Source organism: Balaenoptera borealis (assembly GCF_965194805.1).
Source record: "Balaenoptera borealis genome assembly, chromosome: 13".
NCBI classification, from domain to species: Eukaryota; Metazoa; Chordata; class Mammalia; order Artiodactyla; family Balaenopteridae; genus Balaenoptera; species Balaenoptera borealis.
In genome coordinates, this window is record NC_138870.1 from 63,189,072 (window position 1) to 63,206,473 (window position 17,402).

Below are 17,402 nucleotides of genomic sequence, written 5' to 3' on the forward strand. Positions count from 1 at the left end.
CCAACTCCTTGAGAGCAGAGTATTTCCATAAGTTACTTGGAATTCCTCTGCTTGGAAAATTTGCCTATTCTCCCCATTTCTTTATTGATTTACTTATTTATATCCATATGGTTCATGGACATTTCATAGCTTGGCTTATAATCTAATATTTATTTATTTCTTTGCTCAAGTTGTTCTGGCTTTGACCACTACAAGCTACCTCATCATTGTGGAGTTTTCTGTTGTGTTTCTGAGAAGAAGTCAACCATAATTCTTATACCTATTGCTCTATAGTAAGATTCCCCCACCTCTTCTCCCTGGATATTTTCAATTTCTCTTGATTTTCTGAAGTTTGAATATAATATGTCTTAAGGTGGAGTTTTAATATTTATCTTGCTTTGTATTCTATGAACTTCCTGGATCCATGGTGTTTGTCATTAATTTTTTTTAATCTTTTTTTTTTTTTTTTTTTTTTGGCCTTGCAGCACGGCACACGGGATCTTAGTTTCCTGACCATGGGTTGAACTTGCGCCCCCTGCATTGGAAGCACAGAGTCTTAACCACTGGACAACCAGGGAAGTCCCTGTCATTAATTTTGAAAAGTTCTAAGAAATTATTACTTCAAATATTTCTTCTGCTTTGTTTTCTTTTTCTCCTTCTGCTATTCCAATTACAAGTATGTTATATTTTTTGAAGTTGTCTCATAGTCTTGAATGTTCTGGCCTTTTTTTATTTTTCTTTTTCTCTGTGAATTTCAGTTTGGGAAGTTCCTATGTACCTGTAATCACTAACATAATGAAACACTGACACATTATCTTAAGACATCTGGCTGCAGCATACCCATAGAAAAGATGGGCAGTATAAGTTTAGTCCTTTGTGTTTTCAGGTAATATGTGTTCCATTTATCATTACATTGTTTGCTATTTAATTTGGGAAGATAAAAATACTAATACATTATCAGTATTCTGTATAATCTAATACACAGTTTTTTTCCCTTATTGCGTTTTCAAAATCCAGCAGTCATATTTTTTAATCTCCAAATATATTTCTTGCATCTTTAATGACTCCTTACTCTAGTTTTCTTGAATTTTAATACATTTATAGATTATAGGTTTTTTAAAGTTTCTCTATTTTCTTATGAGTAAGTTTATTTTATAGGTGGGTGTTTGTTTTACTTCCTCAGATTAGTCTCAATTTAAAGTGTACACTTTTCAATACATTGGCCAGCTTTTTGGTTTACTTAACCTTAGAGAGGTAAGCTTGTGTTTGAATAATGTTGAGGTTGAGATGAACTGTAAGAAATTGAATGAGTCTCTATGCAAATCATAAAAGCAAGAAAAGGAAAACATAGGTTTATTATAATTTTACTTTGGAAGATTAGTGATCAAGGACATTATATTTGGATGCAATCAGAGCATGGATTTTCTCTTCATTGCTAAAGAGCTTCTCCTCTGTAATTATGTAGTAGTCCTAGCCCTTTTCATAAAATTATTCTCACTGGCTTGACAGCTCTCACCGGGAACGAGCCTCAGCTGCCTCCCTGATTTAGTTAAAAGTGTAATGTGGCAATAATCTGTACAGCAGGTTCCCTCCCCTGTATAAACTCTGGCATCCAGAAAATTTCTGGTGGTATGTTTAATTAGGACCAAGTTATACTTCTTACCAACTGCTCCGCAACCCACACTTTTATCCAGCTCTTGTCATTCAAAATGAGGTAATGGTAATAATTCCTTCAGTTCTTTCTAAGATAGGCTACAGTTTAATATGCAGTGAATTATGGGGTGACATGGCTTCTCAGTACATTCTCACCTCCTCTCTGGCCTGTAGACTCCTCAAATCTTTGAAACAAGAACCATATTCTTTTCCAAGTTTCATTGTTGATACATATTGTTTACTATACTATATTCCCTTGGTAATTTAATGATGATTTTATGAGATAATAATGGTACATGGCTAAAAAAGTGTGGATTTGTATTTTGTACTTTTATTATAATCTATGTTTAAAGTATTAAGTCAATTAACTGCTACCAATCACAAATGTTATATTCATCTAAATTTTACCACAGTGAAGTCCTCTCTCTTTATTTCCTCTGGATGCTTTTGAGATTTTCTCTTTACCTGGTTTTCAGCAGTTTGATTAGTTTAGTTTTCATAAAAGTTTACCCTGCTTGGAGTTTGTTGAGATTCTTAGGTCTGTAGGTTTGTAGTCTTTCTCAAACTTGGGAAATTGTTAGCTATTATTTCAAATTTTTTTCTCTTATTCCCTCTCTTTCTTCTCTCCTTTTGAGCCCACAATTGCATGTATGCTAGACTGTCTGATACTATCCTGTAGGTCACTGATGCTCCGTTCATTTTTTTCATCCTTTTTTGTCTATGCATAATGTTGTAGAATTTCTATGGCTCTGTGTTCAAGTTCACTGATCGTTTTTTGTCTTAGTCTGTTCAGGCTGCAATACAACAAAAATACCATAGACGATTGGCTTAAACAACAGATATTTATTTCTCATAGTTTTAGAGGCTGGGAAGTCCAAGATCAAGACTGGCAGACTTAATGTCTAGTGAGGGTCCACTTCCTAGTTCTTAGATGGGCCTCATATGGTAGACAGGGCAAAGGAGCTCTCTGGGGTCTCTTTTATAAGGACACTAATCCTCTTCTATAAGGGCTTCACCCTCATGATTTAATCATCTTCTAAAGGACCCACTTCCAAATGCCATTACATTGGGGATGAAGATTCACTATATGAATTTTGGGGGGAAATCAACAGCCTATATTATGATCTATTTTATTTTTCATCTCAGATATTGTATTTTTTATGTCAAAAAGTTCAATTTAATTCTTTGTGTTTTTCAGCTGTCTCTTTTTCATGATCATGTTTTTCTATACCTTCTTGTCCATATGGATTGTAATTAAAATAGCTGTTGTGATGTCTTTGTCTGCTAATTCCATCATCTGTGCAATTTCTGAGTTGGTTCTAGTGATTTATTGAAATTCTCTTTGCATTAATTCAATTCCAATATGTCCCCTAAAAATCTCTAACAAAAAATTATTAGAGCCAGTTATTCAGATGAGATCGGGTGCATTCAGGATGGTATGGCCATAGATGAAGCCAATTATTCATAGTAACCAAAAACTGGAAAACAATCCAAATGGATAGTCAAATTTTGGTATATTTATTCAGCAAAATACTATTCGGTAATAAAAGGAAACAAACTGCTGATACACTCAAAAACATAGAAGAATTTCACAGACATATGTTGAATGAACAGAGTCGGACACCATTCAGGGTAGATATAGTCAGAGTAGGTATAGTAAAATTCTATTTACATGCATTTCTAGAACACAGAAATCTAACTTATGAATATAGGAATCAGAACAATGGTGGTCAGCGGGAAGCAGGGGAGGGGTGATCAACTGGAAGGGAGTAGAAACGGACTTTCTCTGGTGATGTAATTGAACTCTACAATGATTAGAATGTTGGTCACATAGATTTATGTACTTGCCAGTTCATCTAATAGTACTCTTAAAATCTGTGCATTTCACTGTAGGTAAAGTATAGCTCAGTTTATAATGTTATAGAAATTATCTGCACTAAAAAGAAATAGTTCAAAAAGTAAAAACAAAACAAAATGAAAAAAATTGCAGCCTACAAACAAAGTGTCAGAATCTTAACTATCAGGAAATTTGGGGAATCAATAGGGAAAAGATGCCTCTCTAATAAAAGATTAAGGAAAAACAATAAAAACATGTATTTTCCCAAATAGTAAGTTAAAATGACAATAAAATGCATGAAGAATGGTAAACTCCCTTCGTAATTGGAGAAATGAAATTTTAAATCACAGTGAGATATATATTTTTACCTTCCAAAAGTGTTCATTATAAATGTCACATAATTTCATATTTCAATACTTTTCATATGGTAGACTCTCAAGTAGTCAGTGAATGAATAAACTAATGCTAATTTAATTTAAATAGCCCATGCTTAAATTAAATAATATTAAAACACTAAATTATACATTTTTAATTTAAAAAGAAGAATACATCCTTAAGATCTAACAATAAAACATATAGGAGGCAAAGCTATAACAGAAGTATGAATTTCAGAGCTTTCATTATTTAAAAATATAGAATAAAAATAAGTTAAAAACATATGTATCTCTTGTTCTAAAATCACTATAAAATAATCCTTAACAAAGAATATTAAAAGATAAACACAAAAATTATAAATAAGTTAATTAAAATAAAGACAAAAACAGAATTGACTGTTATCAGGAGCTGATTCTTTGAGGCAATAACAGTAAAATTAAAAATGTAGTGATAAACCTTATCAAAAAAAAAAAGAAAAACAAGCATAAATAAAATAAATAATACCCTGAGGAGATTATAAATTATAAGAAATACACTGTACACGTTTTAATCTAATAAATTTTTAAAAGGATTTTCATTTAATTATCAAATGTTTCTGAAGAAGAATCAGAAATTTTAAAAATACAAATAATCAAGGATGATAATGAAAAGCTAAAAAACCCCAAAGAGTGAGGAATAAAACTATGAAAATTTACTGAAGACCTAAAAGATCTGGAAAAGGAAGAGATGTATCATGAGATATAGAGGAACAAATAAATAAACGTATGTTTAAATATCACCTCAACCAATGATAAAAGAAATTAACCAAAAACTAATTCTAAAGTTCATTAAAGGAATAAGGTAGAAATTCTATGACAAATATAGCTATAACTTTTTCTAATTAATGAAGAAGGACATGAAAGACAGAAGTTAAAATACATTACAAAGAGGATCCATAAACAGATTTATGTTTATATTTTAATTTAGTTTGTGGTAAAGACAGTATTTCAAGTAAAAATGAAAATGTGGACTATTCTATTACTAGAATTTGAACAACTGGATTTACATATTTTAAAAAAATAGAATAGAACTGTGTGCCTGTGTAAATTCCAGGTTAATTAACACTACAAAAGTCACTGAAGAAAATACAAGTTAATATTGGTAGGGATATTTTCTAAGTAAAACACAAAAGCCAAAGGAAAAGACCGACAGATTTTATTTCATAAAAACTAAAGCCTCCCTAAAACAAAATAAATCATAAATAAAGTTAACATTTCAACAAAGTGCTGGGAAAAACTTTGCACCTTATATTACTGACAAAGATTGCTGTCCAGAATATATACAGAGTTCCTAAAGTCAATTTTAAAAAATAAAATAAAATAAAAATAATAGGCAGGATATAAGGAGGCAAGTCACAAAGGATAGTAACAAATGTCTACATAAATATATATAAAAAGATGTTCACCCTGACTAGTTATAAGAAAAATGCAAATTAAAAGGAACTGTTTCTCATAAATTTGACAAGAATTACAGTGACAATATCAAGGCTTGGCAAGTATACAAGAAATAGTACTTTTGTACACTTTTAGTGAGAGTATAAATTGAAGAAACCATTCTGGAAAACAACTTGACAGTTTATCAAAATAAAATTTTACATATCCATTGTCTCAGCAGTTCTACGTCTCAGAAACAATTCAAGAGAAATATTCACAGATGAGCATCAAAATGTATGTAGTAGAATGATTTCTTTCTTGTGATAGTGAAAATTGGAAACCTAAGTGTCCATCAATAAATTATTTATAATAATAATGTAATGTATTACATGGGTTTTTATTTTTTATTTTTTTAACATCTTTATTGGAATATAATTGCTTTACAATGTTGTGTTAGTTTCTGCCGTATAACAAAGTGAATCAGCTATACGTATACATATAACCCCATATACCCTCCCTCTTCCGTCTCCCTCCTACCCTCTCTATCCCACCCCTCTAGGTGGTCACAAGGCAAGGAGCTGATTTCCCTGTGCTATGTGGCTGCTTCCCAGTAGCTATTTTAAATTTGGTAATGTGTATATGTCAATGCCACTCTCTGACTTCGTCCCAGCTTACCCTTCCCCTCCCCGTGTCCTCAAGTCCATTCTCTATGTCTGTGACTTTATTCCTGTCCTGCCCCTAGGCTCTTCAGAACCTTTTATTTTTTTTTTTTAGATTCCATATATATGTGTTAGCATATGATATTTGTTTATCTCTTTCTGACTTACTTCACCCGTTATGACAGACTCTCGGTCCATCCACCTCACTACAAATAACTCAATTTCATTTCTTTTTATGGCTGAGTAATATTCCATTGTGTATATGTGCCACATCTTCTTTATCCATTCATCTGTCGATGGGCACTTAGGTTGCTTCCATGTCCTGACTATTGTAAATAGTGCTGCAATGAACATTGTGAATGTGACTCTTTTTGAATTATGGTTTTCTCAGGGTATTTGCCCAGTAGTGGGATTGCTGGGTCATACGGTAGTTCTATTTTTAGTTTTCTAAGGAACGTCCATAATGTTCTCCATAGTGGCTGGGTCAATTTGCATTCCCACCAACAGTGCAAGAGGGTTCCTTTTTCTCCACACCCTCTTTAGCATTTATTGTTTGTAGATTTTTTGATGATGGCCATTCTGACTGGTGTAAAGTGTTACCTCATTGTAGTTTTGATTTGCATTTATCTAATAATTAGTGATGTTGAGGAGCTTTTCATGTGCCTCTTGGCCATCTGTACGTCTTTGGAGAAATGTCTATTTAGGTCGTCTGCCCATTTTTGGATTGAGTTGTTTGTTTTCTTTTTCTTATTGAGCTCCATGAACTTCTTGTATATTCTGGAGATTAAACTTTTGTCAGTTGCTTTGTTTGCAAATATTTTCTTCCATTCTGAAGGTAGTCTTTTCATCTTGTTTATGGTTTCCTTTACTATGCAAAAGCTTTTAAGTTTCATTAGGTCCCATTTGTTTATTTTTGTTTTTATTTCCATTTCTCTAGGAGGTAGGTCAAAAAGGATCTTGCTGTGATTTAGGTCATAGAGCATTCGACCTATGTTTTCCTCTAAGAGTTTTATAGTGTCTGGCCTTACATTTAGGTCTTTAATCCATTTTGAGTTTATTTTTGTATATGGTGATAGGGAGTGTTCTAATTTCATTCTTTTACATGTAGCTGTCCAGTTTTCCCAGCACCACTTATTGAAGAGGCTGTCTTTTCTCCATTGTATATTATTACCCCCTTTATCAAAGATAAGGTGAACATATGTGCATGGGTTTATCTCTGGTCTCTCTATCCTGTTCCATTGATCTATATTTCTGTTTTTGTGCCAGTACCATACTGTCTTGATTACTATACCTTTGTAGTATAGTCTGAAGTTAGGGAGCCTGACTCCTCCAGCTCCGTTTTTCTTTCTCAAGATTGCGTTGGCTATTTGGGGTCTTTTGTGTTTCCATACAAATTGTGAAATTTTTTGTTCTAGTTGTGTGAAAAATGCCACTGGTAGTTTGATCAGGATTGCATTGAATGTGTAGATTGCTTTGCGTAGTAGAGTCATTTTCACTATGTTGATTCTTCCAATCCAAGAACATGGTATATCTCCCCATCTGTTTGTATCACCTTTAATTTCTTTCATCAGTGTTTTATAGTTTTTGCATACAGATCTTTTGTCTCCTTAGGTACGTTTATTCCTAGGTATTTTATTCTTTTTGTTGCAGTGGTAAATGGGAGTGTTTTCTTAATTTCTCTTTCAGATTTTTCATCATTAGTGTATAGGAATGCAAGAGATTTCTGTGCATTAATTTTGTATCCTGCTACTTTACCAAATTCATTGATTAGCTCTAGTAGTCTTCTGGTAGCTTCTTTAGGATTCTCTATATATAGTATCATGTCATCTGCAAACAGTGACAATTTTACTTCTTCTTTTCTGATTTGGATTCCTTTTATTTCTTTTTCTTCTCTGACTGCTGTGGCTAAAATTTCCAAAACTATGTTGAATAATAGTGGTGAGGGTGGGCAACCTTGTCTTGTTCCTTATCTTAGAAGAAACGGTTTCAGTTTTTCACCAGAGAATGATGTTGGCTGTGGGTTTGTCATATATGACCTTTATTATGTTGATTTAAGTTCCCTCTATGCCTACTTTCTGGAGGGTTTTTATCATAAATGAGTGTTGAATTTTGTCAAAAGCTTTTTCTGCATCTATTGAGATGGTCATGTGGTTTTTCTCCTTCAATTTGTTAATATGTTGTATCCATTGGTTGATTTGTATATATTGAAGAATCCTTGCATTCCTGGGATAAATCCCACTTGATCATGGTGTATGATCCTTTTAATGTGCTGTTGGATTCTGTTTGCTAGTATTTCGCTGAGGATTTTTGCATCTATATTCATCAGTGACATTGGCCTGTAGTTTTCTTTTTTTGTGACATCTTTGTCTGGTTTTGGTATCAGGGTGATGGTGGCCTTGTAGAATGAGTTTGGGAGTGTTCCTCCCTCTACTATATTTTGGAAGAGTTTGAGCAGGATAGGCGTTAGCTCTTCTCTGGATGTTTGATAGAATTTGCCTGTGAAGCCATCTTGTCCTGGGCTTTGTTTGTTGGAAGGTTTTTCATCAGTCTCAATTTCAGTGCTTGTGACTGGACTGTTTATATTTTCTATTTCTTCCTGGTTTGGTCTCGGAAGGTTGTGCTTTTCTAAGAATTTATCCATTTCTTCCAGGTTGTCCATTTTATTGACATAAAGTTGCTTTAGTAATCTCCCTTGATCCTTTGTATTTCTGCAGTGTCAATTGTTGCTTCTCTTTTTTCATTTCTAATTCTATTGATTGGAGTCTTCTCCATTTTTGTGTTGATGAGTCTGGCTAATGGTTTATCAATTTTGTTTATCTTCTCAAAGAATCAGCTTTTAGTTTTATTGATCTTTGCTATTGTTTCCTTCATTTATTTTTCATTTATTTCTGATCTGATTTTTATGATTTCTTTCCTTCTGCTAACTTTGGGGTTCTTTTGTTCTTCTATCTCTAATTGCTTTAGGTGTAAGCTTATGTTGTTTATTTGAGATGTTTGTTTTTTCCTGAAGTAAGCTTGTATAGCTATAAACTTCCCTCTTAGAACTGCTTTTTCTGCATCCCATAGGTTTCAGGTCATCGTGTTTTCATTGTCATTTGTTTCTAGGTATTTATTATTTCCTCTTTGATTTCTTCAGTGATCTCTTGGTTATTTAGTAGTGTATTGTTTAGCCTCCATATGTTTGTACTTTTTACAGCTTTTTCCTGTAATTGATATGTAGTCTCATAGCGTTCTGGTCGGAAAAGATACTTGATATCATTTGAATTTTCTCTAAATTTACCAAGGCTTGATTTGTGACCCAAGATATGATCTACCCTGGAGAATGTTTCTTGAGCACTTGAGAAGAAAGTGTATTCTGTTGTTTTTGGAATGAATGTCCTATAAATATCAATCAAGTCCATCTTTTTTAATGTGTCATTTAAACTTGTGTTTCCTTATTTATTTTCATTTTGGATTATCTGTCCATTGGTGAAAGTGGGATGTTAAAGTCCCCAACTAGGATTGTTTTAATGTTGATTTCCCCTTTTATGGCTGTTAGCATTTGCCTTATGTATTGAGGTGCTCCTATGTTGGGTGCATAAATATTTACAATTGCTATATCTTCTTCTTGGATTGATCCCTTGATCATTATGTAGTGTCCTTCTTTGTCTCTTGTAATAGTCTTTATTATTTTTTTTTTAATTTATTTTTATTTATTTATTTATTTATGGCTGAGTTGGGTCTTCGTTTCTGTGCGAGGGCTTTCTCCAGCTGCGGCAAGTGGGGCCACTCTTCATCGCGGTGCCCGGGCCTCTCACTATCGCGGCCTCTCTTGTTGCGGAGCACAGGCTCCAGACGCGCAGGCTCAGCAATTGTGGCTCACGAGCCCAGTCGCTCCGCGGCATGTGGGATCCTCCCAGACCAGGACTCGAACCCGTGTCCCCCGCACTGACAGGCAGATTCTCAACCACTGCACCACCAGGGAAGCCCCAATAGTCTTTATTTTAAAGTCTATTTTGTCTGATATGAGAATTACTACTGCAGCTTTCTTTTGATTTCCATTTGCATGGAATATCTTTTTCCATCCCCTCACTTTCAGTCTGTATGTATCCCTAGGTCTGAAGTGGGTCTCTTGTAGACAGCATATATACGGGTCTTGTTTTTGTATCCATTCAGCCAGTCTATGTCTTTCGGTTGGAGTATTTAATCCATTTACATTTAAGATAATTATCGATATGTATGTTCCTATTACCATTTTCTTAATTGTTTTGGGTTTATTATTGTAGGTCTTTTCCTTCTCTTGTGTTTCCTGCCTAGAGAAGTTCCTTTAGCGTTTGTTGTAAAGCTGGTTTAATGGTGCTAAATTCTCTTAACTTTTGCTTGTCTGTAAAGATTTTAATTTCTCCGTCGAATCTGAATGAGATCCTTGCTGGGTAGAGGAGTCTTGGTTGTAGGTTTTTCCCTTTCATCACTTTAAATATGTCCTGCCACTCCCTTCTGGCTTGCAGAGTTTCTGCTGAAAGATCAGCTGTTAACTTTATGGGGATTCCCTTTTATATTATTTGTTGATTTTCCCTTTCTGCTTTTAATATTTTTTCTTTATATTTAAATTTTGATAGTTTGATTAATATGTGTCTTGGCGTGTTTCTCCTTGGGTTTATCCTGTATGGGACTCTCTGTGCTTCCTGGACTTGATTGACTATTTCCTTTTCCATATTAGGGAAGTTTTCAACTATAATCTCTTCAAATATTTTCTCAGTCCCTTTGTTTTTCTGTTCTTCTTCTGGGACCCTTATGATTCGAATGTTAGTACTTTTAATGTTGTTCCAGAGGTCTCTAAGACTTTCCTCAATTCTTTTCATTCTTTTTTCTTTATTCTGCTCTGTGGTAGTTATTTACATTATTTTATCTTCCACGTCACTTATTTGTTCTTCTGCCTACGTTATTCTGCTATTGATTCCTTCTAGAAAATTTTTAATTTCATTTATTGTGTTGTTCATCATTGTTTGTTTGCTCTTTAGTTCTTCTAAGTCCTTGTTAAATGTTTCTTGTATTTTCTCAATTCTGTTTCCAAGATTTTGGATCATTTTTACTATCATTACTCTGAATTCTTTTTCAGGTAGACTGCCTATTTCCCCTTCATTTCTTTGGTCTGATGGGTTTTTACTTTGCTCCTTCATCTGCTGCATATTTCTCTGTCTTCTCATTTTGCTTAACTTACTGTGTTTGGGGTCTCCTTTTCACAGGCTGCAGGTTCGTAGTTCCTGTTGTTTTTGGTGTCTGCCCCCAGGGGGTAAGGTTGGTTCAGTGGCTTGTGTAGGCTTCCTGGTGGAGGGGACTGGTGCCTGTGTTCTGGTGGATGAGGCTGAATCTTGTCTTTCTGGTGAACAGGACCATGTCCAGTGGTGTCTTTGGGGTGTCTGTGACCTTATTATGATTTTAGGCAGCCTCTCTGTTAATGGCTGGTGTTGTGTTCTTGTCTTGCTAGTTGTTTGGCATGGGGTGTCCAGCACTAGAGCTTGCTAGTCGTTGAGTGGAGCTGGGTCATAGTGTTGAGATGGAGATCAGTGGGAGTGCTCTCGCCAATCGATATTACATAGGGCTGGAGGGTCTCTGGTGTTCCTATGTTCTGAACTCATCTCTCCCATCTCAGAGGCTCAGGCCTGACACCTGGCCGGAGCACCAAGACACTGTCAGCCACATGGCTCAGAAGAAAAGGGAGAAATAAATGAAAGAAAATACATAAATAAAATAAAATAAATAAGGTTATTAAAATTAAAAAAAATTTTAAGTAATAAAAAAAAAGAGGGCAACCAAAGCAATAAACAAATCCACCAAAGATAACAAGCGCTAAAAACTATACTAAGATACACATAAAATTCAGTAACTAGTCAGTCACAGACAGCAAACCCCAAGTCTACATTTGCTCCCTAGGTCCACTGCCTCAATTTTGGGATGATTAGTTGTCTATTCAGGTATTCCACAGATGCAGGGCACATCAAGTTGATTGTGGAGATTTAATCTGCTGCTCTTGAGGCTGCTGGGAGAAATTTCCCTTTCTCTTCTTTGTTCACACAGCTCCTTGGGTTCAGCTTTGGATTTGGCCCCACCTCTGCATGTAGGTCACATGAGCGCATCTGTGGGCACCCAGACAGGACGGGGTTAAAGGAGCAGCTGATTAGGGGGCTCTGGCTCACTCAGGCCGGGGGGAGGGATGGTACGGATGCAGGGCGAGCCTGCGGTGGCAGAGGCTGGCATCACGGTGCGCCGTGCGTTCTCCCGGGGAAGTTGTCCCTGGATCACGGGACCCTGGCATTGGCGGGCTGCACAGGCTCCTGGGAGGGGAGGTGTGGATAGTGACCTGTGCTCGCACACAGGCTTCTTGGTGGCAGCAGCAGCAGCCTTAGCATTTCATGCCCATGTCTGTTGTCCGTGCTGATAGCCGTGTCTCACGCCCATCTCTGAAGCTTGTTTAGGCAGTGCTCTGAATCCCCTCTCCCCGTGTACCCCAAAACAATGGTCTCTTGACTCTTAGGCAGCTCCAGACTTTTTCCCGGACTCCCTCCCAGCTAGCTGTGGAGCACTAGCCCCCTTCAGGCTGTGTTCACGCAGCCAACCCCAGTCCTCTCCCTGGGATCCGACCTCTGAATTCCGAGCCTCAGCTCCCAGCCCCCGCCCGTCCCGGCGGGTGAGCAGACAAGCCTCTCGGGCTGGTGAGTGCTGGTCGGCACCGATCCTCTCTGCGGGAATCTCTCTGCTTTGCCCTCTGCACCCCTGTTGCTGTGCTCTCCTCCACGGCTCCAAAGCTTCCCCCCCACCCCCTGCTTCCACCAGTGAAGGGGCTTCCTAGTGCATGGAAACTTTTCCTCCTTCACAGCTCCCTCCCAGAGGTGCAGGTCCTGTCTCTATTCTTTTGTCTTTGTTATTTCTTTTTTCTTTTGCCCTATCCAGGTACATGGGGAGTTTCTTGCCTTTTTTGAAGTCTGAGGTCCTCTGCCAGCATTCAGTAGGTGTTCTGTAGGAGTTGTTCCACATGTAGATGTATTTTTTAATGTATTTGTGGGGAGGAAGGTGATCTCCACATCTTACTCCTCCACCATCTTGAAGGTCCTCCCCCTACATGGCTTTTTAAATGAATGAGATAGACTTTTATGTACTTGTACAAACCCTCAGCCCTACTCTATAAAAATGGAAGTTACAAGATACAAACACTAAAGGTCAAAGTATCAATTTCCATCTAATACAAATCCCAGAAAGAAAAAAATAAATAAGAAAATGGAGAGGAGGGACTCCCCTGGTGGTGCAGTGGTTAAGAATCTGCCTGCCAATGCAGGGGACCCAGGTTCGAGCCCTGGTCTGGGAAGATCCCACATGCCACGGAGCAACTAAGCCTGTGTGCCACAACTACTGAGTCCACGTGCCACAACTACTGAAGCCCGTACACCTAGAGCCCATGCCCCAAACAAGAGAAGCCACCACAATGAGAATCCCGCTCACCGCAATGAAGAGTAGCCTCCACTCGCCACAACTAGAGAAAGCCCACAAGCAGCAACGAAAACCCAACGCAGCCAAAAATATAAAAAGGAAAAGATAATGGAGAGGAAAGAACTACAGATATAATAGTCATGAAATCTTCATAACTAAAGAAAAATACATGCCCTCAGGTGAGAAGCCTCATAGAGTACAAAGCAGACCAGAAAACATAAAATAATACATATTTATAAATAGTACAGAAATATTTTAAAACATTAAACACAGAGAAATTCTCAACATTTGTAGGGTAAAATGGTAATGTTAAATTTGAATCATTGGCCTGAGGTTCCCAAAGAGCAACATTGGATGTAAAAAGATAAAAGACTAAAGTACTATATAGAGGATAAAGTATGGATTATTTTGTGAAGGATGTTGAAATAATTGGTTCACTATACTATGTAAAACACAAAGGAATTACGACTCTTCACAGAAATAAGCTCCATGGATCGAAGATACATTGCGAAAAGAAAAGCAGAATTAGTGGAAAGTGTACTCTAACATCTTTTCTCTCTCTATGGAGAATGACTTTTAAGTAAGACCAAAAGGCATTAATGAGGTAAAGAAAAATCATGTATAATATTACATCAAAAATAAAGATTTCCTCAGACAAGGCCCCCTCAGATAAAGTTAGCAGTAAGAGGGTATTTGCAACATCCAAAAGTGACAAAAGGATTAAGATCTGGAATATCAAGGAAGTCTTAAAAATTATCAAGAAAAAAGGAAACCAGTAATAACTTATAATGTAAAATAATATGAAAAAAATTATATATCTGGATCACTTTGCTGTACTTCTGACACTAACACAATATTGTAAGTCAACTATACTTCAATTTTTTAAAAAAGGCTATAAAAGAAATAAGGAAACCACAAAAAATTGAGAAAGGATATGAATAGGCAATTTATAGACACAAACACCATTAAATATACAAAAAGGAAACCAGCTTCAGTAGTAATCACAGAAGTGCAAGTAAAAATAACAATGGCTACACTGCATGTTCATCATATTGGCAAAAATTCAAATAATATCAAGTATTGTTGCAGATTCAGGGAAGCAAAAACCCTGATGCACTATTTTTGGATGTAATCAGTAGCATTCATTTTGGAAATAAAATCTGTTAGTTAAATAAGGGTATGTACATCTAGAATCAAAAACAAGCTCTAGAGAAACTCTTGCTCAGGTACACAAATAGGCATGAATAAAAATGCTCATTGAAGTACAACAGTAGAAAAAAATTGGAAGCAATCTAGGTATCAATCAATAGAAGACTAGATAACCTAGGTGAGTACTAAAAGAAGATAATTCCAATATATTTATTTTTTAATCCAGTTCCATATGGGCTGAATGAAAAAAGTAAGAAATGTAATGCAACACATGTAGTAATATATGAATCTAATATTTATATGAAACATATAATTTATATATACATATATAAGTATATATGCATTATATGAAGCAATACTATATATTTTACCTTGACACATGTCAAGACATTTATGGAAGTATGAATTGGCAGGACAAAAATTAAGCACAAAAGGAAAGAAAGCATAAGGGGATGGGATCGTGCTGGGAGATGAAGGGTATAAAAATACAAAATAAAAATTTGTCATAGATTGACTGATAACATACCGAGAAATATACCTCAATTTAGTTGGATGCACTTGAGATCCTCCTTCTCAAATTATAACATTCCACATGGGCAAGGGCATAGTGAAACAAGCACTCACATATACTGCTATTAGATGATACTTTTCAGGACATAAACTCTAATCTGTGTTTTTTTGGAATGTGTAATAAACTAGTCAATTTCTAAGTCTATATTATTTTATAGGAGCAATTTCACCACTCTTGACTATCAAGGCCACGTTTAACCACCCCAGTCTTAGCCTTTATCTAGTTTCTAAGATATTTCTCTTTTATTCATTCAACAGATGTTTACCAGACTCCAATTACATTCCACAAACTCTCTTAAAAATCATCCCTGTCCTTTATTGATTCCCCTTCCACTTCTGATTGCTCTATTATTTTATTTTTTATAATTTTGATCTACCTCTAAATCTGAAAATCTCTAAAATTAAACCATATTTTTGCCTAAAATACTCTTTAGACTAATCTTCTATTCTTATACTTCTCTATATTGTCAATTTCCAAATCCAAATCTATTTTTTCATCTGGATATTTATGCTTTCATAGCATTCTACTACCTCAAACTCAACATAAATCAGTTGAATCTCATTATCTTCTACCCCAAAACATCTCCCATTGCCAATTACGGTTGGCTTCTCTGGATGCATTGTTATCCCAATTGACCACTTAAATTTAAAAAAAAAAAAAAAATTCATATATTTGTTTTTCTCTTTTCCTTCCCTGATCAATCACATCAACTCCCATAAATTCACATCTGTATTGATCTCCTATTGCTGTTGTAACATATTACTACAAACTTAGTGGCTTAAAACAACATCAATTTATTATCTTACAGTTTTAGAGGAGAGAAGTCTGAAATGGGCTAAAATCAAGGTGTCAGTGGGACTGCATTCCTTACTGAGAGTTCTAGGGAAGAATTCATTTTTTTTTGCCTTTTCCATCTTCTAGAGGCTACCCACCTTCCTTGGCTCATGGTCCCCTTCCATCTTCAAAGCCTGCAATGACTAGTTGAATCTTTTTTATGCTGCCATTTCTCTGGTTCTATTTTTTCTGTCTCCTTCTTCCTCAATGACCCTCTGGATTACACTGAACCCACCTGCATAATCCAGAATAATTTCCTGCATTAGCTGATTAGCAATCTTAATTCCAATTTCAACCTTAATTTCCCTCTCACCATGTAACATTCACAGTTTCTGAGGATTAGGATTTGGACATCTTTGTGGAGCCATTATTCTATCACATTATCTAATCCAAATCAATTGAAATATCACCCCCCCACCCTTTTTTTTTTCTTTTTTTTGCTTATTTCCCCCTTATTTCATAATTTAGGACAAATCCTATGCAAAATTCTTCTCCTTCCAAGCACTTCTGGGAGTTCCACCAGGTACCTCGCATGTACTTAAACCAAGTCATATTTTTTAACGTTTCACCTGTACTGTTATCCCTCTTTTCTTCCTTAGCCTTGCTCATTAAATACAAGCGTGTCTTCTGGTTAGTGATGTAGCCTTGGAGGATCACGTTCACTGTTCCCAGCCTTGCCCACCATTTCTGCTGATGCTACAATAGTGGCACTCAAATCCCAGAAGCATCAAATTTTTGAATTGGAGGAAAATGCTTCTTTCCACTTTTTGTGTTATGTTCTACTAAAGGACAACACAGTAGAGTTGCTTGTTCCCATCTTAGAGACTTTTTTTAAAAACTTAGTTTTTACTTTAAAATATAGATCCATAGAGGAGACAAATGTAACTGGCAAAAATGATGTGTACTCAGCATCACTATTCCTCAAGGATGAAAAATGCCTGGTTTTGGTTTGAATATCTACAGATTGAGTCATTGACTCCCTCTTCTCTTAGGTCAAGTTTTCATCCACGAAGCCTCCTCCGTTAGGCAGGATAGACTCTGGTAGACCTAATCACCATCACACAGACCACATCTATCTTAAACCAATGGTGGAAACAGCTTGCTTAAATCAGCTACAACCACAGCCTCTCACACCTATTCCTTCTTTACTTTTCCATAATCGCAAAGCTTGCCCTGCAAGGGAGGTTCACGTAGTATTTATGTAATTGCAATAGCCACCACCATCACCCTATTGTCTGTATAATCCTCGCCCATCCAACATGACATCATTGATTAAGATTCCTAAATCAGTGCTACTTTTCTATTTGAGGATGTATAGTATTTTTCTGTGACCATTCGAAAAAAATCCAAACAATCTATCATTCAAATATCTTTTTAAAATTTATAATATGACTTCCATTGTTTTGTTTTTAGCTATTGCCTTTCTTCATCCTAGTCCTTATGTCACACACTTCCTTTTTCAAATTATC

General features: G+C 35.9%; 1 protein-coding gene across 1 annotated transcript in view; it reads left to right on the forward strand.

Annotated features, from left to right (window-relative positions):
* The window catches only part of LOC309608722 (uncharacterized protein), a gene marked incomplete at its 5' end in the record, with an annotated part of 30,259 nt that extends 17,758 nt beyond the window's left edge, over positions 1 to 12,501 (forward strand). The window contains one exon of the mRNA XM_082349147.1: positions 465 to 12,501. Within this exon, the coding sequence (XP_082205273.1) occupies positions 465 to 492 (28 nt within the window). The 3' untranslated portion in view covers positions 493 to 12,501. The remainder of the gene's footprint in view (positions 1 to 464) is intronic.
* Positions 12,502 to 17,402: the final 4,901 nt, after the last annotated feature.